The 23,933-nt window shown below is 32.7% G+C and overlaps 2 protein-coding genes and 1 pseudogene across 3 annotated transcripts; 1 reads left to right on the forward strand and 2 right to left on the reverse strand.

Moving 5' to 3' along the window:
• Window positions 1–2,185: 2,185 nt before the first annotated feature.
• On the forward strand, window positions 2,186–6,329 carry LOC143563980 (phytyl ester synthase 2, chloroplastic-like). Its single transcript, XM_077051385.1, has 13 exons — window positions 2,186–2,466; window positions 2,537–2,588; window positions 2,669–2,724; window positions 2,831–2,989; window positions 3,065–3,169; window positions 3,235–3,305; window positions 3,403–3,524; window positions 3,874–3,982; window positions 4,073–4,203; window positions 4,750–5,119; window positions 5,186–5,299; window positions 6,017–6,102; window positions 6,165–6,329. The coding sequence occupies exons 1-13, from the start codon at window positions 2,304–2,306 to the stop codon at window positions 6,298–6,300; spliced, it is 1,674 nt and encodes a 557-aa protein (XP_076907500.1). The 5' UTR covers window positions 2,186–2,303; the 3' UTR covers window positions 6,301–6,329.
• A 3,786-nt stretch (window positions 6,330–10,115) lies between these two features.
• Window positions 10,116–10,502, reverse strand: LOC143563978 (uncharacterized). The gene has a single exon (XM_077051384.1). It carries the CDS (start codon window positions 10,500–10,502, stop codon window positions 10,116–10,118), a length of 387 nt encoding a protein of 128 aa, XP_076907499.1.
• Window positions 10,503–21,436: 10,934 nt separating this feature from the next.
• Window positions 21,437–22,187, reverse strand: LOC143563975 (major pollen allergen Pla l 1-like; annotated as a pseudogene). The gene is made up of 2 exons (XR_013140757.1): window positions 22,020–22,187; window positions 21,437–21,862 (listed from the first exon to the last, which is right to left on the reverse strand). The product of XR_013140757.1 is annotated as a major pollen allergen Pla l 1-like (transcript).
• Between the last annotated feature and the right edge of the window lie 1,746 nt (window positions 22,188–23,933).

The following is a 23,933-nucleotide window of genomic DNA, read 5'->3' on the forward strand; positions in this document are numbered from 1 at the left end:
GTGGCGTGTGGGGCCCATAATTTTTATTATTATTTTATTTAAAAAATGATCTGTCAGCAAAAAAACTAATGGAGTTAGTGCTCTGTTAGTTAGAGAGTAAGAAAATAAGGTGATAGTTGGGAGCGGTGGGTAGCAAATCGAAAGTTGGGAGCGTTCCCTATCAAAGGATTAAAGTTGAGAGTATTAAAAACCAATATCTCTTACAAATATTACATAATTAAGAAAACTATAACTGATCACATATCCGTTAACCAATCCGCATCCAACTATGTCCGACTTATGATGATGTCATCCGAGATTTTGGATGATTGGATGAAGAAAAACGATGATATGTGACGTCCATCGGTGTATGGATATTCTTGAATCGGAGAAAACTCTTGGGCATAATAATTTGCAACTTAACTTCTTTTTAAATAACACACACTTATGAGTGTATTCCATTACATTACATTAAATAGTATAAAATTTAAAAAGAGTTTATTGTTATAAAAATGATTCGATAAACATTAATAAATGTAATGCAAGGATGTTTGGTAAGAGTACAAAATTTTAAAAGATGTTTAGCCCAAACTATATAATCACAAGTGGATACGAAATACTCACTCACTCACCAATTGAAAGAAAGAAAGTACTAGTAGAAGTAATATGTTGACAGTTAACTAACTATCCACATGAAATCAAATGGATTAGAGCCATGGAATTTACCTATCTTACATCTACCGAAAGAAAGAAAGTACTAGTAGAAGTAATATGTTGACAGTTAACTAACTATCCACGCATGTTGACTTTTCGTGCATCCCTAAATCATATCTGACGTAATTGACTTTCTCCCTAAATGATATCACACATAATCTCAAGTAATTCCGTCTATCAAATTACAATTTGAAATTTTATTTAGGGAATAACAAGTCAATCACATAATCTCATTCTATTCTATCTATCAAATCTCAATTATGTCGCTTTCATGATTTCTCCAAAACTCGATAATAAACCTCTAAGGTTTACGATTTGTTTGCATGTTTGATTTTGGTTGAATTTATGAAAATCTAGGCTAACGTCTTAAATTTTTTACAAAACTATTGAATTTGTTAAATAGTATTTTTCTAATTTCTATTACTATATATGTGTGTTTTTATTGATGATTATGTTACATTTGCTCATATCAATGAATCTTTGAACCCATATGGTTCCCATGTAATTCTCAAATTGGGGAAAAAGTTTATGAGACTTTACAAACTTAATAAATTTGATGTAAATGTTACGTTTATGACTAATTTTGAGAACCAATAATGATACATCTGTAGAACATGTCTACTTTGTTGATATAATTGATAAATTGTGTAATAATTTGTCTTTTTATATCATAAACGAAATAGTGTTACAGATATATGTTTTACTTCTTATTTGTGTAAGTAACTTATCTGCAAAGTTAACGTACATTTTTTTTTGTGAAGAGTATATAAGTAAAATAAATATATGTATTCATTTATGGATAATCATATGTACTTAATAGTTTAGCATGAGTAACTTTTTTGTTAAGATTATACTGGGTTGTCCATTTATCATGACCATCTGATCATCTTTTTTGTAGTTTCTCATATTTTGTTTGTATAGCAAAGATATATAATTTAATGTTACTAGCATAAGCAAATACACATTTACAAACTTTTTCAATAGGACCAAGTTTCTTTAGGGTTATGATGTATCCCAAAAGACTTTATATAAAAAACATGTTAATACATTTGTTTTTTATACTATTTATGAATCAAAATATTTGACTAATGATATTTTGTTCCTATATAATTCAGGTGTTACCAGCTACGCATGCACAATCATATATAAACAAATTTTTTTAGATTTTTGATAACTTTATCATGATTCTTTTTTCTTATGTAATTTGTAATTTATTCGACTTTATAAATCTTTATATTCATTTATTAAAATCAAAATATTATCTATCTCAACCGTGTATCACACGGGATACTAAGCTAGTTAAATATCAAACAAAAACTTGATTATGTTTTGGACTATTATATTATATATAGATCCATCAGACTTTCAAACTCTAGAAACCACGTGGTGTAATATGTTTGAAATTTAGAATCCATTCCAGTAATCAAATTTAGAATAATAATCTCACTGGCTGCTTCATAGTTCCGGCCAAACCACCGTCTATGGCCACCGTCGGCAACTTCTTTTACTCTCCGTTCATCCACCGTCGGCAACCACCACAACTGCAATTTAAACCCTTCTCAGCTTCTCTCACATCTCATGCTCCTAATTATAATCTCCAAACTCTAAATATGCCCACCACCCTTTCAAACACTGATACCAAATTAAGGGTTGACGTTGAACAATCCCATCGTCTGACGTCATCGCCGGACCGGTCACCTCCACGGTGGTTCTCTCCGTTGGACGCCGGTTCTTCCCGGTTACCCACTTCACCTCTTCTCCTTTACTTACCAGGTAGGTATATTCAGTTTTTTATTAATTGAATAAATTTATTAATTATTCATCACTGTACATGTGTTGTTAGGGATTGCTGGATCTGGGTTTGGTCTTTCTTTGCATCATCAACGACTTGGAGAGTAAGATATTAATATTACTTACCATTATTATGTTAATTACCTTGGTTCAGTTATCGTTAAATATTAATTCACAAATGTAGGATGTTTGATATATGGTGCCTGCATATACCTCCTACTGATAGAACACCCTTTCCAGGTCATTTTTTTTTTATTTTCTTTAATGTGTTTTTTCACATACGTTTATTACCTTCCTTCTAAATGAATTTAATATATTTTTTTTATACAAATTCAAACTTTTTCAGAGCTAGTAAAGTTGGTTGAAAGAACGGTTAAGTATGAAAATCAGCAATCACCCGAGAGGCCAATATATCTTGTTGGGCAGTCGTTTGGCGCGTGTCTCGCACTAGCGGTTGCAGCACGCAATCCTCATATCGATCTTGCTTTAGTATTGGCCAATCCAGGTGACTTATAAAATTTCAATGGCCCTTAAGTTTCTTTTGAGTTTTCATTATTCTTTAATTGTTTCTTCTTTGCAGCTACATCTTTTAATGGCTCACAGTTGCGCCCTTTGTTACCCTTGTTAGAATCCGTCTCAAAAGAAGTTGATGCGGGCCTGAGTTATATTCTCAATCTAATAACAGGTGGTTATTACTTAAGCATAAAGTTTGTATCTTTTTGAAGCTAATGGTTGTATGTCATGTTTTAGGCATGGATTCAACACTTGCAGCAGAAATCTCAAAGATTCTTGCAGCAATGTCTTCTGATTCTGACCTTTCTGTACGCTTCTGGTTATTTATTAAAACTCTAAACTTAAACTTTATCTAGTTAATTATTGTTAGATAATGATATAACAGATTGATGGTTGCGGTCACAGGGGTTAAATGAAGTGTTTTCGATGGACACGTTCGTATGGAAACTAAAGCTGCTTGATTCAGCTTGTTCATACACTAATTCGCGCCTACATGCTGTCAAAGCTCAAACACTAATTCTTTGCAGGTTCACTATCTTTCAAACTTCATACTCCTAATGTCGACTTCATCACCTTCGATTATGCACTGATCGAAGGTGATGAAGTCGACGCTAGAAGTTCCTAATTTGAAATGACACAACTACCCTGTCATGAATGACACATTAGTACATCACTTTTTCGTTAAAAACTAACTGGGACTAAACGTGCAACCCTCTCACAAATGTTTGGACTAAGTTCGCAATTTCAAAAATCTGGGGACCAAACTTGCAATATGGTCAAACCACAGCGACCATTTGTGTATTTTTCTCTTATCTTTAATATTGTTTTATTCTTGTAGTTTAGTAGTTTACTTACCGTATTTGAATATTTCCATAGTGGCAAGGATCAGTTATTACCAAGTAAACAAGAAGGCGAAAGACTACACCGTTTGATACCAAAATCTGATATCCGTACGTTTGATGAAAGTGGTCACACGCTCTTTATGGTAGGAAATAAGAATCCCCTGTGTGTGAGCATACATTTGTTAACAGTGGTCACACGGTCTTTATGTTATATACTTATGTTAATGTCACAGGATCAAGATCATGACTTGGTGACTATTCTAAAATGCACCCGTTTCTATCGCCGATCAAGGAATATGGATTATGTATTTGATTACTTGCCACCTACCGATTATGAGTTCAAAAAAGCTAGAGAATCACACAGGTATCACCTCAACCGATTAACAAGGATTAGTTGCATACCCTTACAAACTTGAAATTTCTTGTATACCCAACTAAATCTATAGTTATTATATATACCCAACTTCCATGAAATTTTACTTAATGACCATTCTACCCCTTTCCAATACATGTGTTTGAGCCATATTTTCATTTGAATTTTGATAGACATCAACGATAAGCAAGACGGGCATATATGAAATTTTAAAGTTAAAAAAAAATGGGTAAAAAATCAAATAACCTAAAAATAGGTGAATAAAAAATTCTGAAGTTAAAAATATATATGAAATTTAAAGTTTTAGAAAAGTAAGGGTAAATGGTCATTTATTAAATTGCTTTTAATCAATTGGGTATTTTTGATATTTTAACTACTTTGTAAGGGCATATATATATCTTTAGTTTTGCATGGTATATATGATATATTTTTTGCAAGTTTATAGGGGTATATATGATGTTTGTAAGGGTATATATATTAACAATATCATACATAACATATTCAAACTGATATTTTTATACAAATCAACAATTCAAGGTTTGTGGAAGCGCTTTTCTCGCCTGTGATGTTTTCAACTTTGGAAGATGGAAAGATTGTTAAGGGGCTCTCGGGGATACCTTCAACGGGCCCGGTTATAATTGTCGGGTATCATATGATGTTAGGGCTTGAATTAGCTCCGTTGGTTGCAAATATTTATGCTGAAAGAGGGATTTTGGTGAGGGGCGTAGCACACCCATTGATGTTTAATAAGTTGAAACAAGGAAGAATGCCCGATTTGTCAAATTATGATACACATAGGCTTATGGGGGCAGTCCCCGTGTCACCAACTAATTTGTTTAAATTATTGAAGTCGAAGTCACATATTCTTTTGTATCCGGGTGGCATGCGTGAGGCGCTTCATAGAAAGGTGATACAATGGTTTTGATTTCTGAGGTTGTTATGCAAATGGATGATTGAGTTTTGAATTTGTTAGGGTGAAGAGTACAAGTTATTTTGGCCCGAGCGCTCTGAGTTTGTTAGGATGGCGGCTAGGTTTGGAGCAAAAATTGTGCCATTCGGTGTTGTTGGAGAAGAAGATATTGGTGAAGTAAGTTTGTCTTTAGTAGTACACGTGGCATGCCATGTCATAACAACTGTCTGTGGAATTTCACTTGTGCTGCTGCAAGTGAGCTACTTGAGATCGGCTTGTTAAAACCTTGAATCGTGCCGAGCTTAAATGAGCCCAAGCCTAAAAATAAGCTTGTTTAATAAACGAGCATGGGCCCGAGTTGGCTTGCGAGCTTATTATTTATAAAAAAATAATTAATATATTAAATATATAATTTCATAACAGTTATTGTTTAGAGTACTCTTATAAATTATATATAAATTTATGATAAATATATAACTAAATAAAATATAGTATCTCTAAAAGTTCTAATTAAAATATATTTGAAAAGTAATTATATATATATATATAAATAGAAACTTAATTAGTGAATAATAAATGAGCCGATCCCAAGTCGATCTTGATCTTGATAAACTACGCACAGATGAGCTTGAGCTTTAGAAAATTCAGCTTGAAACGAGCCGAGTTCGATCTGGAGCTCTCGTAAGTTAAACGAGCCGAGCTTGAGCCTCGATGAGCTTGGGCTTGGCTCAGCTCTTTTACACCCTTATGAGTTGTGCAGTAACTGCTGATTAGATTTTTTGGTGATATGGAAACCTAAAAGAAATCCTTTTTCTATGCATAAAAATAGTTTAACGTTTTTAATTTACTATTTTTTTAGTAGCTCATATATAGTGATGAATATATTTTGTTCAGTTAGTTTTTGACTATGATGACCAAATGAAGATTCCCTATTTTAGAAGATCTATACAGGAAATAACCGAGGAGGCGACACAACTAAGGTACTTTAAGTACGATTCCCTTTTGGTATAATTTTACCACCATTAATTAATACTGCTTACAGGAGTGACTTTGAAGGAGAGGTAGCAAACCAAGATGTACACTTGCCAGTGATGAGTCCCAAACTTCCCGGACGATTTTATTACCTTTTTGGAAAGCCGATCGACACGCAAGGCATGCTCTTATATTGTTTCAAATAACCTTTGTGTTTGTGCAGATGAATGATGAATGTTGATTGGTTTGCAGGGAGACAGGAGGAATTAAGGAACAGGGACAAGGCACATGAACTTTATTTAGAAGTGAAGTCAGAGGTAGAAAATTGTCTTTCTTATTTAAAAGATAAAAGAGAAAATGATCCGTATCGGAGTATATTATCCCGCTTGCCTTACCAGCTTAGACATGGCCTTGAAACCGAAATCCCAACCTTTGAACCGTAGAGTTCGGGAATTCGGTTTTCATGATATACGTAGATAGGAAACAAGTGTTGTGATTGAATTTGTCGGTATGAAGAATATAAGATCAAGATACGTTACCAGTGTTTGTTAATCCCCTATAATAGGTTAAAATGTCATTATTATCATAATTTAAGTTTGTAATTTGTTTATAAGTTCTATAATTTGATTTTACATAAGTATTTTTTTCTTTCTGTATAAATTTTATCGTATTACTAGGTTCTTAGATATTCTAAGCAGTAAAACATGCTCACAAAGTTTTTTACAAAATTCTAACATTAATTCTAATGTCTTTATTGGTATTATTGTTATCAAAACTATGGAAGTAAGAGCTAGAGGGGCCCACAGAATCCGGTTAACGGGTCCTACTGTACCCGATTTTGTAACCGGTCTATATTATTTATTTCAAAACCGGTTAACCGGTCGAAACCTTTTCTCTAACCGGTTACTACCCGACCCGAAAAACCGGTCTAACCTGTTAATTCACGCAAAAAAAATCGATTAGTAAAATAACGGGTTAACCAATTTGTGCACCTCTATTAAGAACATATCTAATGCAGCATATATGTTTTTGTTTTAAACTGTTAGCTCAGCATGTCATATCAGAATTTAAACCAACCTATAAAAATCTTTATTTCTACTCTAGTGGTTATTATCGGTTTGTGTTTTAAACTGTCACCTTATCACCTACTTTCCCCTTTATTTAATCTAAATCAATTTATAACTTTTATAATTAATTAATCTATATTTTGTATATATTAAATACATTATATAATAAAAAAACAATTACTAGAAAAAATAATTTTAAAATTAAACTTAAAACATACAACATTTTTAAAAAATATACCTAAAAACATACTTAAACCTCAATCCTTGGTATTTTTTGTTTGTGTGATATATGTGAATGAAAGTATGTATACATATATGTATATATGGTAATGAATTTGGGTTAAAGCATACTGATTCTGAAATGTATCATTTAGGCATGGCCTTGAAACCGAAATCCCGACATCTGAATTATGAATTGTACAATTTGGTTTCCAGTCAGAAGTTGAAAAGACCTTGCCAATAGTCATGAATGTTACACTACGTGATGATGTGTAGATTTAAACAATATGTTGGTTAAGTTAGTTGGTATGAAGTATATAAGATTAACATACATGAACTTTGAAGATCAAGTCTTATTATTGTTTCTACATAGAATATCACTTGAAATTCACAACAATATAACATACCTTGAATAAGTATTATTTTCTTGGCTCCAACCGTAAATCAAATCAACGAATCCTTTGTATTGCATTATTTTATTATTTTATGTCCAGACACACTTTAAATCATTTATCTTAAGTGTTTCTTAAAAGTTAACAAATTGTGTCTCATATCTAGGTCATACATGTCGGATATCCATTACTTAACACATGTTGGGGAGGCGGGTATCAGGTGTACTTATTTCTACTTGTATAGAGTTTGAATTTAATCGTTGGGATGTTTGTTATTGGAAATTCGCTTTTAGATAAAAAGAATGTTAAAATCTAAGAAATTCAAGTAAACTTCTAGTAATTTTGTACTTCCATTTGATCAAGTTTCTAATATGAATATATATATATTTTTAAATTATATTGATATATTAATATTCTTTTTAGATGTATATAAAATGATTGCAGGGTAATCCGATGAGTATCACCTAATAACACATATTTTTTATACCCTTTCTTGAGAATTATATCTCATACCTAAATAACATTTCAAATGAGTATGGGGTTTTAAGTCATGCTCAGATTCATTTGTTATCCCTGTACTGTCATAAATTTATTTCACTTACTTTAATATTTAATTATTATAAGAAAAATATTTCCCCCATTTTCTTAAATACGTTATAGCCAGTAAACATTAATCATCAGAGTTTATAAAATAATAACTATAATAATATGATTATTATTAAACCTCTTATTTATATACTCTTATTTCTTATTGATATAAGTATCAAACTCATTGCTTTATATACAACACATAATGCATCAAAAATTCATAAATTAGGGATAATTAAGTCTTTACTCATAAATATTATATAACTTTCATTCTTTTAAAACATACTTATAAGTTTGGTGTCTCAAATTCACAATCTTTTTTTTTGTAAAGTTTAATAATAGTTACAAATATGCCCCTAATTCAAAACCAACTACCCCACGATTTTTTAATGACCATAATTTTTTCACACGTTAATATTTTTTTCAAAAAGTTACATCATAAAAACGAGTATTTTATTCTCTTTAATTTGGGTATACTATTGTTATAGTTTTTAGTTTTAAAAATTTAGCATGTTACGCGCTTACCAGTTAGAACCGGGTAATAGGTCGAGTCGGGCGAGTTCGGATCATTTATAAAAGTGCAATAGGGTCGGAATGAGTCGATACAAAAAATGGTTATGGTTTGGGTTCAGATAGAATTGGGCTAGGTCAGAACGTTGTTGAGTCGGAACGGGTTTGAGGGCAAAACCGGTTGGTTTAAAAAATGATTTATTTCAAATTAATGTATAATGGTTAAGCATGTTTTAATGTCTGTAATGCCCATTCCCGTCCTGTTACGTGTGTTCAATCTTCGATTACACGCAACTGCTTTGCACGAGTTACGCGTTTAATTTTAGGCTACGTACACACTGTCATCAGGTGACGTATGTACCGATACGGACCATGTATTCAATGTTAAGTTATGTGCGCGTCCCGCTGTATTGCGAATGCACCCCGCTAGTTATTACTTAGTACTAGACATCTTAGCAATTTTACACGTATACTCCCCAAATTCGTTATGCCTGATAAAAAAAAAAGACAGTTTATTAATACCAACGTCACTTTTGGTCGCATGAGATATCAATATATCATCGTCACTTTCGTATTCGTGAGATCAAAATTTAAAATATTAATTTCCTATAATCAGAAAGGCATCTTTTGTCAACCTCACATCCAACGTGTATATAAAATCGATGACATGGCCAAATAATTGGTAGTAAATCCTTTTGTTTCTTTTGAATATTTTATATGTTTCAAATAATAATTAATGTTAAAAAATTTGAAACAACATCAAACACCTGACACCGGCCGGCCGCCGTCATTACCATCTCCGGTCACCTTCAACCTCATCACCACAAAGTTAAACCCAAATCAAACAAATGTAAACCGATTGAAACCCAGATTTTAAATACAATAACAAAATCCATCTAGATGTACGATTACCATTGCCGGAGGTTTGAATCATTGCAAACAAACTCAACTCAAAGATGTAATGTGTATGCATGTTAATAATAATAATAATAATAATACACATATAAACCATATTTAACACAGATATCAAAATGCAGTAAGTAAAATCATATTCTCGATCTCTTCATTAATCTGATTTAATTCAAACTACAGATGATATAAAAGTGAAACCCTAACATATTCCAAAACTAAAATTAAAAACCCATTCATTGTTGATAACCTACCAGTTACTAACATCTACCCCTCACTTAATTTGTTAATATTAATAAAAACCCACATCCATCGGAGATAATAATAGTAATACGATTACAACCGGAGAGTAAGATCCAGCTCAGCATGATTCTCCGGCGGAGGCGCAACATGAAACACGAACTCCGAGGCGGCGGCTGCGTCATAGGAGTGGTCAAACCAGGTGGTGTAAGCAGCAGCGGAGGGTGAGGTGGACCAGGTGGCAGGTGGCGGCGAAGAAGTAGTGGTGTAGTTATGATCGGTGGTGTTGATGACGTAAGCACGGCGAGCGGCTGATCTCTCGCGTTTGTGGGCGTTCTGGTGGCCGCCAAGAGCCTGAGACGTGTGGAACTGACGTGGACAGTAGAGGCATGAGAAGACTCTGGTTGGAGGTTGTTTGGTTACAGGCTGTTGTGAGTGTGAGTTTGAGTGGTTGAAGAAATCATACAGACCTTGATCCGCCATTAATGGAATAAAAGGAATATGGAATGTTGGTGAAGATGATGAATTAGTTTGGTTTATATATATATATATAGGACGTACATGGAGTGAGGAGTGGTTTTGTCTTTATCCGCTCCATTTGGCTTCTTCAATCATCATTGGTTCACTTATTATCCAAATGACTACACCACTATATATGTAATGACGTTTATATATAATATTAATATTAGTTAAACAACATTTAATAATATTTTTTGTTTAAATGTGTATACGAATATATATACTCGGATGATAGAACTAGATACAGTATAAAGACTAATATTGGAGTATTACTTTTTCTGTTGCAATAATTCATTGCTTACTAAACTATACAATGATCATCGTTTTAAACTTTTGGTTAGAACATAGAGGAGCAAGAAGATGTCACGGTTATTTGTTGCAATAATTCATTGCTTACTAATTATATGATACTTTTTATATTTTTTCACTTCTTTTTAGTTAATTACATATTTATGACCGTCTTTATCCGTTTATGTTTAGACACTTTGGATTTCCTATTATCTTTACATCACATCTTCTCTCACTCTTTTCAATGATTTGAACTATATAAATCGATCTGTATATAGTTGATCATATTTCATCTCCTCGATCTGTCTATTCCAATGATAACACTATCAAGTATCAATTATATAAACTCAACTTTTAAATAATTGATGATGATCACATTTGAATTAATGGTTTATTTAATTGATCAATGACTCCTTTCATTTCATTCCGTTACAATAAAATATTGCTTACTAGTAATTATTTGATGATTATCGTTTTAAAAGGTTGGTTATAATGTACGGAAGAGCTAGAATATTATGTTAATAAAAGTAGGGTTATTTTTTGGCCGGTAAGACAATTTCACATGACATGTACATCTATGGAGTTAAAATGAATGATTAATTGGTAGTAGATACAATAGAACGTAATATTAATAATATATTGAATGGTTGTGATATTTGATACATTACGAGATGTTCGATTTGCAGGAAAACTAAAGCAGATACATGCAATGTTGTTAGCGTAAACTAATCTCCATAACTGATTTTTGATTAAGTACGCTTACGATACATATCTTTATTGGTAACAAACCATGTGTAAATAAATAATGTTGGATAAATGTATGATGTATACGTGTGAGTAAAACAAAATTACAGCTGAAAGAAATGAGACATGCAACAGAAGCCATGGTGGCACCACCACTTACGCCTGAAACTGACACTAGCCCCCGTTATTTATTTGTGTTGATCACATGCAAATGCAATATTTAAATTAGAAAAACATTTTTTTAAAGTTATTTTAAATATTTATTTAGGTAAGTACGTGCACTATATTATACGTGGAGACAAAAAAGGACACAAAGGACTCATAGTGACAGAGTGGGTAGGCAGATGTACATTATATGGCCTGGTGCCTTCTCAATAAACAAACAGGATTAATGTTTGGAATGATGATCATCATGTCGAACTTACAAAACATTTAAGTAAATTCACTTCATATATTCCAAAAAAAAAAATAATAATAAATAATAGATGTGTATAATGTTACCATTATTAACTGCATTTTAGTGATCTTCATTTGGTATTCCTGTCTTACTTTTATGTTTCAAAAGATGATGTTTGCTTCCTACTCCAAATATCCAGTGCCACAATTTTTTTTTAAAAGAAGATATTTTTTTTAGTTATAAACATAATTTTAATTATAGCTTTTATTTATTCAATATAGTGAACTTTAGTTTTCATCTATGGTAAATTATCAATAACAAAAGTAATAAATTTGCTAGCTTTGGTCATGTGAACTTTCTCTTTCATTTCAAGATATTACATTTTTTTTATTATGAGATTTTAAGATATACTGTACATCTAGCAAATTATCGTCACACACAACAATCAACGTATCAATCATCTTTGTGCTTGCTTACGTGGAATCCACATACACGTCTACATGGTTTTTTCGTTTTTAATTTTTTTTTAAACTTCTACAAAATATTTCAAGTAATTAAACATATTTTGTTATTATCATTACTAATATATTGCTACGATTAGTTATTAATTTATATTATTCATATAAATTTACCTATGGGTGTAAATAAATCGAGCCAATATAAGTTACTCGAGATAGATTCATCGAATATTAAATTAGATCGTGCTTAAACATGTTAAAGTCATGTTCAAGTTGGATTTCATGGGTCGAGTTAATTAGGTTCACGAGTAACTTAATGGCTTTAGATATATTGTAAAAAAAATATAATTGAATTTATGATACAAAATAAATATATAGTTACATAATAAATAAATATGTAGTTACATAATAAATGACTCGAGCCTAAGTTGAATTCACACTTGTAATATTGTTTACAAGTCAAGCCAACTAAGTAAAACAAAAATTATTGACTAAGGCATACTTAAACTCTCTTCACTTAAATGGATTGGAGTGTATGGAAGTCAGGTTAGGGTTTTCTTTAATTCTTAATTTTTTAGGTGTTAATTTTTCATATAAATCAATGTCTTGTCATTATTAGCACACTAACAAATTTGTGTCGGGTCCATATCCAACCCATACCCGTCAATTACCCGTAGGCTTTCTCGGGCCGACAGAGGATTATAGTCCAACACTCCGGCCCAGATAGACAGATGCCATGTACAAAAGTTGCAACTTGCAAGCTTGTAAAATTTTCACTTCATATATGTTAACAACCAATTAATTAATCAAAAAATACAACTGAAAAATACTTTTAAAAATCATTTTTCATAACAAAAACAATTGATGAATACTTTAGAAATTTAAAGTTGCCATAAAAATGACTAGAACAATGAATCAAACTCCAAACATTCAACATAGTCTAATTCGAGTTTAGGTGGGTGAGTATATCTCAAATGTTTGGAGACTCAAATACACAAATCGTACCTCTCTCCTCCTCCTTGTCGTGACGAATTCTGACATTGAATAGGTGGTTTTTGTTTGCCATGTTTTTTTTTCGCCCTACTTGCATTGCGCGCATATAATGTATATATGTGTGAACCCTCGGGTAGGCAAAAGTGAAAGTGCACTAATTTTGACGTTATTTTACTAATCTCGTGAAAATAACGTTAAAAGTGACGGAAGGTTAACCAGGCATCATGTGGTGGCATTGATAGCCGAAAGGCAAGGGTACATGCACCAATCGGCGCTGTCCCGATGGTTGAGTGTTATGTGCCCTGTGAATGCCAATTTTATTAAAACCAAAAGAGGGATCACTTACAAGACAAAAGTAGCCCAAAAACAAACAAAAGCAAAAAACAAGAAACAAAATTAAAACATACAACTTATTAAATTGGAAAATTCACGAAGTTGAACTGCCTCTATTTTTTACCCACTACAAGCACACTCTTTTGCCTCACCCATATGAAGGATGCCGATTTGATATCGTTCACCAACTTTGATAATACAAATGAAATTTTATTAAAAATACGATCGTTTCTAGATAGCAATATCATCCAACAAGTTATTGCCGATATAGATTGCACCGCAAGACACATCTCCTTGTTCTTATGTTCTTACTTGGATATTCAAGAATTTCTTCCACTGGATCAAAATTAACCCGGATAGGTAATTTCACCCAATCATGTATTATTGACCAAATCGCCTTAACAACTTTGCAGTTCACAAACAAATGCTTAGACGTTTCAATACTGTTACCATAAAATACACAATTCAAATCACCTAAAACTATGCCTCTCAAAGATAACGCACCTCTAGTCGCCATATGGTATAATAACAATATCAATATAAAATGGTTGATCTTAATGGGAATCCACTTGAGCCAAAAAGTAAAGTTTTGAATCCGATAATCCACATTGTCAAGTTCCCAACGAAGCAAACTCACCAAAAAGTCCGAATACTTGCCATCCGACCCTTGCCATAACCAACAATCCAGATTTAAAAACACAACAACTGATGAGATAAGATTAACACAATTATGATATTCCTTCAGTAGTTGAGCAGAATTGGGCCTTCTTCTCCGTCTCCATTTCCAAGTAAAACCTTTATCACTTTGATCATAACAATCAATAACTAGCACATCTTCTTCTTGTTTTTCTAAAGCAGAAAGTGAAGGAAAAAAGATTTTTTGGAGGAAGTTCTCATGTCCAAGCTTTTGTTCGTTTTTATATGTGGTTTGGGTATTCAAATTTTGGTGGTTTGTGCAGTTTAATTATGCGTGAATGATGATGATCATATTAGTTAGCATGTAGATAAAAACAATATGCAGACTGACACTTTCAGTAACAGAAGTGCACAAATGGAATATGTTTTGGGCCCCAAAGAAGTCTATTGAAAACAATATATATTTATACACTTTGATTCATTGTTTACGGTTTGAAAACCCGGTTTAATACGTATACCTTTTTCATTTTAAGAATATATGTTATTTAAATATCCGTATAATATGCAAAAACCATCATTATCGTTTAGATTCAACATCCTGATGCTCGAGGTACGTGTATTATGGATCCTCAATAACTTTTGTATAATTTTGAAACCCTAACCATAAACTTGTTTCCTCGTCCCTCAAATTGATTATTAGACAGAAGTTGGACTTTTATTTTCAAGTATCTCACTACCATAACGCAGGATGTCCCCAAATATCAAATGTCTTCTCTAATAGACTGTAGCCTCTATAATTATGCTCAAATGCTGGTAATTATCTTCCCCTTTTGTCATACAAGCAACTGCGTTGCTAATTATTTTATTATGTTAGACCTATTTCGTGTTAGTTTGATTCTACTGTGATTAAGGTCCCTGAAAATTTGCTAGGTTTTTTTATTGAAATTTATTCGACATTGTATAAATTTATGTATGCAAAGTGTGCATCTTAATGAATTTAATAAGCAACATTAAATGATTAGTTCTTGTTTCATGTTTTTGCTCTAGCATTGCTGATTTCTCTACACAGAGAATCTTAACAATTTTATGCATATGTGCACGGAGAGCTCAATTAGAACTATTGAATGCTTCTCAGCTGGAAATAATTATATTTGGTTTTGGTAAAGATGTGGTAGAGATTTAAACTTGCTGCTACATTCAAATTTTAAAATAATGTGGTATTATTCAACCGATTTTGTACAATTTGTTTTAATATATTATCCCTTTTTTATGTATGTTATGTTTTTTATGTTATAGCAGCCAACTTTGGTTGGGCTGAACTGAGTGATATGTACTTTCTGGTCATTATTAAGGCCATAGTCAAAGTTTGTTTAAACGTCATAACATGTATATAAAATGGCCATTTTAGAAAGGTACCGGTTTGGTCCGAGTCAAAATGAGCAACTTCAAAAAGATATCAGTTTGGCTTGAGTAAAAAGGGCTATTTTAAAACGGTATAGGTTTAGTTCGGGTCAAATTGGGTCTTTTTGAAAATGTATCGTTTGGTTCATGTCAAAGCATGTTATATAAGATGCAATCACACTCAAAAGTTGATATTGAACGAAAATAAGAACAAACAACTTGAATCTTTCCTTTCCTAAACACAACTTAGATTACCTATTTGTAAAATAATGGGCCGAAACAAGTTGTTCTTCAATAGCATACAACAAATGTAACTGGAAAGTAAATGATTGCATAATATAATGTGTGATTTGTATTTTGTTTTGGGTGTCATTTTGTAAATCTGTTTGTGTGATTTGTAGATTTTGAGCAAATTGGGGATGGCTTATGGATCTGTTTCCTCCTCAAGTCAAAGATGTATTCTAAATCTATATCCTAAATGTCATGTAAGTTAACAAAGCACTCACAGTTAATACATATGCATATTTTAACACTATTATCTAATAGAAATTACTATAAGTTAAGTTCTTGTTTAATCATGGAAATGGATAGCATACAGATTCTCCAGGGGTTACATGGGTTAAGAGGTTTGAGGATCCATTATTTTATATGTATATTTTAATTATGAATTTCAAAACAGCATAATATATATTATTTAGTTATTTTCATAATAGTTATAACAGTTCACTTTTTTCTGTTTTCAGTACATTCAAAAATGATACTTAACCATAAATTGCTTGAGTGTGCGCACTAAAAATCATTCTTTAGTTATGATACTGAAGAACAAAAAAAATAGTTATGAATAAAGAAATAAAATATATCTATACTATTGCACCTAGGAGCCACCACCAAACACATCTTCTGGAGGTGACGTGCAAACTTTCTGGAATATATATTATTTAAATTATGTTTAAATTTTGATTGATTGAACTGAATCTAATTAAAGCTGTATACATATGATGAATAAATGCTAACAAACCAGAGGTCATATTATAAAGAAGATATTTTGTATATATATATGATGAATAAATGCTAACAAACCAAAAATGCACTCGATACTGAAAACTTCTTGTATGACCTGTTCCCTTGTGACTCATAAAGGTATGCAATTCCCTCAAAGGTCACACGATTTGTTTTTGTTTTCTAAAAAATAAGGCTTTCCTGTTTTATTTCTTATGTGTTTGTATGCAATTGTGTTTATTCACTGATCAAATTTCAACTTCATTTTTACAAGTTATTTATATGCATCAAAGTTTTGATTTTGAGACTGAATTTCATTTCTTTTGCAGATCTAGGGGTAAAATGGTAATTTCTCAAGGAACCAGATGGACAAAGGCGATGGAGGAGCAAAAGCCAATCAGCCGTAGCTACACAGCTGCACCCACCAAAAGGTCAACTTCCACATCTTTCTTGATGTTAGTTTGTGGAATTTTTGTATTTTGTTACTCTTACAAAGATGCTTTAGAGGACACTATGTTTGAATATATAAAGTTTTTTCTTGTATCTTCAAATTGTTTGTATCAATGTTTTGGATCATTAACATTTCTAGGCCAGTATACAAACCGAACAAACACGAAAAAAGCATTTTCGTGTTCATCATTTAACTTTAACAGAACAAATGATCGAACATTAATAGTTAAACGAACGAGATTTTTTTTGTTTGTGTTTGTTCATTAAGAAATAACTGTATGTTCGTTTGTTAATTGTATAAACAAACGGGTCATGAATATTAACGAATGAATATTTGTATAAAAATGCGTGATGCGTTTCGATTCAGAAAGCCAATGCACACGCATCAGGTATGCGATGCGTTTGTTATAAAAAAGCTACTAAACGTTATGTATTGATTATATTAAAACTTGTTAACTTTTCACTAGATTTTAGATTTGCCTCAGATCTACCTAAGTTGCATCAGAATTGCAGTATTTTTTTTGCTCCATTTTATATGATTTTTAAGATTCTTTTGACGAGATGAAATGCAAGAAAGGCTTTACGCTTCAAGTGATATCAAAATTTTGGATAAAAATCTTTTGACAGAGGTAAGGTTTTCAGTCTACTATTTTTTTTACTTGTTTACTGTCCGTTGTTATCAGTATGTTATTGATCATTTTGATATTTCTTGAATTTAAAATAAAATAAGGATTATAGGAAGTTTGATAATATTGCATTTCAGTGTAGTCAAAAACCAAGAGTTTGTGTCAAAAAGGGTTTATTTCATGAATGTTTTTTAGTAAAGTAAATTCTTTACACTTTTCCCGTTATTGCATGTTCTAATATGCAAGTTTATTTTACACTTTTGGTTTTTGTGAGTTTTTTTAGGCTCCTTGCATATGTTTGTTGCAGTTGACGTGTTTAGGTAGATGTTCAAGTGATAGTTTTTGTTGTAACAAGTCAAACACTAAGTTTAAAATGATTTTTTTTTTTATTTTGGCATAATACTTCTACTGATATTTTTATATACCTATAGCTTTTGAAAGATGTTCAAGTGATAGTTTTTGTTGCCACTATGAGATCAAACTTGAATATATAATATGCCGTTACAAAAATATACAAATTGGTAAATTAGAAATGTTTGTAGATATAGTGATAGGATGTAGCTGCAGCTCAAGAAAAGTATGTACTCATGGTGCTTTATGAACAGGAACTAATGATAATTATTTGTCACTTTTATACAGGATCTTGACGACAATACTGAATTTAGGCGTGCTCCTGCACGGCTGCACATTTGTGTGTAGACAAGACGATAGAAAATATGAGGAACGGACTTTTGGGGCCACCATATTATAGTATCAGCAATTGTTCAAAGAGCAGTGCTTCATCAAGATTATAGGCATTCCAAGGCTCTGGTATGCGAGTCACAAGCTGGCAAATCACCCTGAAGATGATTTTTAACAATTGCAGCATGCCTGTCCAGAATGTACAAGATCATGTATTTTCCCAATCCTTGCTATTCTTTTACCTTTTCTTTAATTAAAATATGTATTTCTTTCTACTACTATAAATCTTGAATCTACGTTCAATTGCAGGTGAACCATCTAATGAGTGAGACCTACACCAACAATGCAAAGGAAAGAATGTTATGTTGACAACATTTACTTTCATAATGGGAATGCATAATGGTCAACAGATCATGAAGATAAAGTTGACTGCATTTACTTTCATTTATGTTCTTTGACGACTTTGATTTAAGTTCTTTTAACGACTTTGATAAAAGTTCTTTAACGAATTTGTTGAGTGTTAAAGTGGCATTATTTCATTTAAAAGCGATTCATGTTTCCGTTGCAAAGAAAAAGATGTTAATATGATACCATAACCAATGGGTTGGTGGTCGTTTGACAAAGAGAGCTTTAAACACCTTGAGTTGGGAGGGTTTAAGAGGTCTTTGGTTTAGGTTCTATAGATGACAATTAAAGGAAACTCGCGTTCAAAAAAAAATATTGATACCATAATGGGTCAATGCCACTAAATGCCTGTCATGGCCCGCCGCATCGCGCGGGTTTCTCCTAGTATATATATATATTGATGAAATTTCAAGATTCCAATATTAATAAAGAAAAATGGGATTTCAAAAGCAAATCATTTTTAGACAGTGTGTGTTTGACTTACTAACCGGTGATATGGAGCTAACCCAATAGCGATGAGATCGGTACCGTACCGGTATTGAAAATTCTGATCCTGAAAATCACAAATTTTGGTACCGGCACCGAAATGTTTGGTTCGGTACCGATACCGGTATTTAAGGTAAAATTCGGAAAATATCGGTACCGAAAACTCAAAAATTTGGTACCGACGGTACCGATTTCGATACCGGTACGAATTTGTACCAATACCGAACTTGATCATCCCTGGGTAGTTGACAAACATTAGGACCAATTGGATATAGAAAACAAGGTATAAAATGACATTAACATAAAACGAACATATCTAAGGTGGGTTACGTTCTACGTTACATGGATCATAAGTGATGGACGGAAATTATCTCGACGATTGAGATCATGTTGCAAATTGAGATTACAGTGCAAACTGTCGTCTGTCGGACCTGATTTCCATCATCTAGAGCTCCAATTTTTATAACGTGTATGTTTGTAGTTTGATTGAGTTCTCTGTTTATAAAAAAAACACGTGAAATTATTTAATTGAGTAATTTATTCGTTTATTTAGGAAGTCAATTATATACAATAAAATACCCAACCTCTGTTTTACACAATTATGGCTCCACTTTCTGAAAATAAAATAAAATAGTGCTTGATATAATGATTAGCTTAGTTCTCACTTTTTTTTGCGAAGTGCATGGTTAGAAATAATTCTGATTAGATATCGGTTAATCGCTAATTGATGTCTCACCGACTATCTGATGATTAATCTCATTTTGGTCAAATTTGAAAAGCTTATATAGAAAGTTTGGTATATATCTGAATATTTAAAAAATTACATATAAGTTTCATTCGGATTAATCCTGATTAATCACTGTAAATCGCTAGTTCTTATCGCACCGCTTAACTAACGCCTAGCGATTTCTACAACACTGGCGGAGTGTCACGTAGTTTATTACTTAGAGCCAAGTGTGAAATTGAAAACACAACTACTGTTTACTACTAAAGCTATAGTGAATGCCTCTAGCTTTAGTAGTTTGATGCAAGGTAAGGTCGGGAACGGATTGAGTATTAAATTCTGGATTGATCCTTGGATAAATCCCCTTCCTTTGAAGACTTTATTCCCTGCACTCTTCCGTCTCGAAAAGAATAAATGGTGTATGGTCGCGGATAGAGTCGGCAATAATGACTTTGTTGGTGCTATAACTTGGGAATGGAAGAAGTATCCGGCCACTGTCCAGGAAATAGCTGAGGTTGTTGAGTGTTCTCAGATGGTTTCAGGGACTACACTCGACTCGAGCCGGGATTCGTGGGAATGGAATAAGGGTCGACTGCAGCAACTAACGGTACAGGAAACTAAGTCGTGGATTAAAAGTTTCAATTCAGATGCTGTTGGGAATACGTTTCGATGGAGTAGTTGGCTACCGGCTAAATGCAACATTTTTATGTGGCGAACTTTATTAGATCGGATTCCTACAAAGGTTGCCCTTAGAAGACGGAATATCTTGGTAGGAGACTGCAAGTGTGTCCTATGTGGAGAAGTTGAAGAGACGGCTGAACATGTGTTCACGGTGTGTCGAATTGCTGACGGAGTTTGGAATGGAATCGCTTGGTGGTGTCACATTCCTCCGATCTTCTTATTCTCAATTAATGATATACAGACTATTGTTGATCAGTCGGGGAGTTCGAACCGGAAAAAGGAGCTTCTTCATGGCATCTTGGTGCTAACATGTTGGCGCATTTGAAAGGCAAGAAACGAGAAGGTGTTTACGAAGAATAATACAAAGATTACTGAGATTATTTCGGACGTAAAGTCGTTGGGTTTCCTTTGGTATAGAAGTAGGGGTAAAAGTGATGTAGATTGGAAGGGTTGGCATTCTTTCAATTTTTTGATGTAATTTAGCCGTTTTCCTTGTTTTGGCTTGGAACTATCTCCGTCTTGGAGTTAGTTCGTTTTTTGGGTGTTTAATGAAATTTGCCTTTCAAAAAAAAAAAAAAAAACTACTGTTTACTATATACTTGAAATATCTTTATAAAATTTGGTAACCAACAAGTGGAAATTGGAATAATAACATAAAACCTTAATAATGACACTTAACAACTACTAGTTTCCACAAATGGCAGGATCTTTCTTAGCTGGTCTAAAACTCAAGGAAAACATACTGTAGACGCATTCATTTGCCTGTTCAGATTTAATAGAGAACTCATCAGAAGTGGTAGTAAAACCAGGCACATCACACGCCTGTAAAGTGCTTCTAATCAGAGTGGCCCGGCACGTGTTTAAAACCGCAGCTTCTCTAGCACAATAGATCCCATCCAACGAAGGTATATCCAATCTATACACACCATACTGGTTTGTAGTTCGGTTAACCGAAAACGATACTTGCTCAGTGGTTCTTGGTGAAGCGGCATTAAATTTGCAGTCTATCCTTACATCCGCCCCTGCAATCAAACAACACAAAATATACTATGAACTATTTAAAGCACATTGAGAATCATTACAAGGAAAACTTAATGAAACCATATACATTTTTTTATTGTGATAATATTAATATATAGCAACAATATATAATATATTTTTGTAGAGGATGGAATTAACCTGATAATAAGTAGGTCTGGTTGTTGAATGAATTGATGGAACATGTGTCACAGTAGACCATACCCATGACACTGATGCGAGAGATGATGGGTCTTGAAGCTTCAAGTTGCAGAATCATGGAGATGCTGCAGCAAAAAGAATGAAAATAGCTGCTGCTGATGGTTCCATGGCAGAAAGAAAGGTGGAGATGATGATGAATGTGATCTATCTGGATGCTATATAAATGGTGGACCTGGATGAATTAATGAAGTTTTGAGTAGAAACAAAAAAACATGCATGTGAATGTGTTTTGGCTGGATTTATTTTTATCTTAATTTTTATAGTCATAGTTATTATTATTGTTGTTGTTGTTTTTCAAGTTGGGGAATAATATTTAATGTTTTCATGGGAATCAATCAAGTGAAACTGGAGATGGAGATACCAAATAAGTGACAGGTTTTAATGTCATCACATGAAACAAGAGAGGAATCAAAAATACTTTTATTTTAAATTATTTATTAAATATAGTTTTGGTAGTTGAACAAAAGAAATATAATTTTAAGTCAACATTAATTAGCATAGTCAATTGGCCGTTTTTGGAGCCGTTCATGATGGGCGATGTATCGCCGATGGGAGCATCATGCATGGCGTTCTTAAGAATAGCTATAACCTCTTGGGTCGAAGGCAACGAAAATTTGGGTCTTTAATTAATAAGATTTTTTTATAGACCAAACGATTAGCTTTTTTAAATGGTTTTATTGGTTACGATTTAGGTTGCATAAAATATATTTTTTCTTCTTTTATAAAAATGAGATTATATGAATTGAGTAATTGAGTTTAAATATTAAAAATGCATATATTTTTTCAAAAATATATATAAAAAGTTTTTAAAAATTTTGGGCTTAAGTTGTTTGGGCGGGGATGGTTCCCCCCCCCCCCCCCCCCCCTTTTTTTCTTAAAACCGGCACTAGCATCATGGGCCACGGAGACGTTCAGATAGATAACTGATAATTTGAGAGGGGAGGGGTGTTTAAACATGTTTGTGAGACAACCCTGAATATGTATGACATGGACCCGTTTTTTAGGCTTCCGATTGAAGAAACTTTAATTTAGTCAAATGTTAACTTATTTTTTTTAAAAAATTATTTTTATTGATAAACTTCATTTTATTTCATTCGTTGACATTCAAGATACACGATCGATAAACATTTATTATTGTAAAATAAAACTGACTCAAAAACTTGTTACAATAGTTGTTTGTTGAGAACCTCATTCAAAGCCTCTACCCAAGCCTCATAGTCATACTTATAGATCAAACCTTGATTTGGGGACCAAGAAATTACAATAATAATAATAATTATTATATTAAAATAAAGAAACTAAAACAAATTGACCGACTTGTCAACTATGATCATTCTATATTCATCTATTTGTGGATACGGTCTGAAATTACCAAACATGCGTCTAAAGATTCACCCGTCATCGTCACCTTTGGGTTTAAGGTGCTCTAATTCAATCATCGGAATAAAGGTTACATTTTAAATACTTTTTGATAAACTCGTCTAGGCTAAACATGTTAACAAGTTACAACCCCTACAAGTAGTTTAAAGTGAAAAGCTTGGGTTTCCAAGATAGAAAATTAATATCACATGGTAGCATATTATCTCATACGTAAGAAAAAGGACAGATAATCAAATTTGTCATGCTTAGGTTGTTACTAATACTTAGGGGTGTTTGTTTCGCTCTTAATGGAACAATTCAGATGTGTATGTCTGAATCGGTAAGATATTGGTGTGTTTGGTTCATTATAATATAACTTCTTAATCGCTTAGTCACCACTGAACCATTCAGCTTCAAAATATAGCTTAACCTAGGCATGTTCAAAACGGTTTGGGACTAGGAACCGGAACCGGTTCCTAACCGGTTCCTATATTC

The sequence above is a fragment of the Bidens hawaiensis genome, unplaced genomic scaffold (assembly GCF_021521415.1).
Source record: "Bidens hawaiensis isolate Kalapana, Puna unplaced genomic scaffold, B.hawaiensis_p1.1 tig00021677_1, whole genome shotgun sequence".
NCBI lineage: Eukaryota > Viridiplantae > Streptophyta > Magnoliopsida > Asterales > Asteraceae > Bidens > Bidens hawaiensis.

Excerpts from the sequence above, each read along its gene's own strand:
- LOC143563980 (XM_077051385.1), top strand. The coding sequence starts at position 2,304 with ATGCCCACCACCCTTTCAAACACTGATACCAAATTAAGGGTTGACGTT. Across the intron at positions 2,990-3,064 it reads TTTAGTATTGGCCAATCCAG|CTACATCTTTTAATGGCTCA; the intron begins GTGACTTATAAA and ends TCTTCTTTGCAG. Across the intron at positions 6,103-6,164 it reads GAGGAGGCGACACAACTAAG|GAGTGACTTTGAAGGAGAGG; the intron begins GTACTTTAAGTA and ends TACTGCTTACAG.
- LOC143563978 (XM_077051384.1), bottom strand. The coding sequence starts at position 10,502 with ATGGCGGATCAAGGTCTGTATGATTTCTTCAACCACTCAAACTCACAC.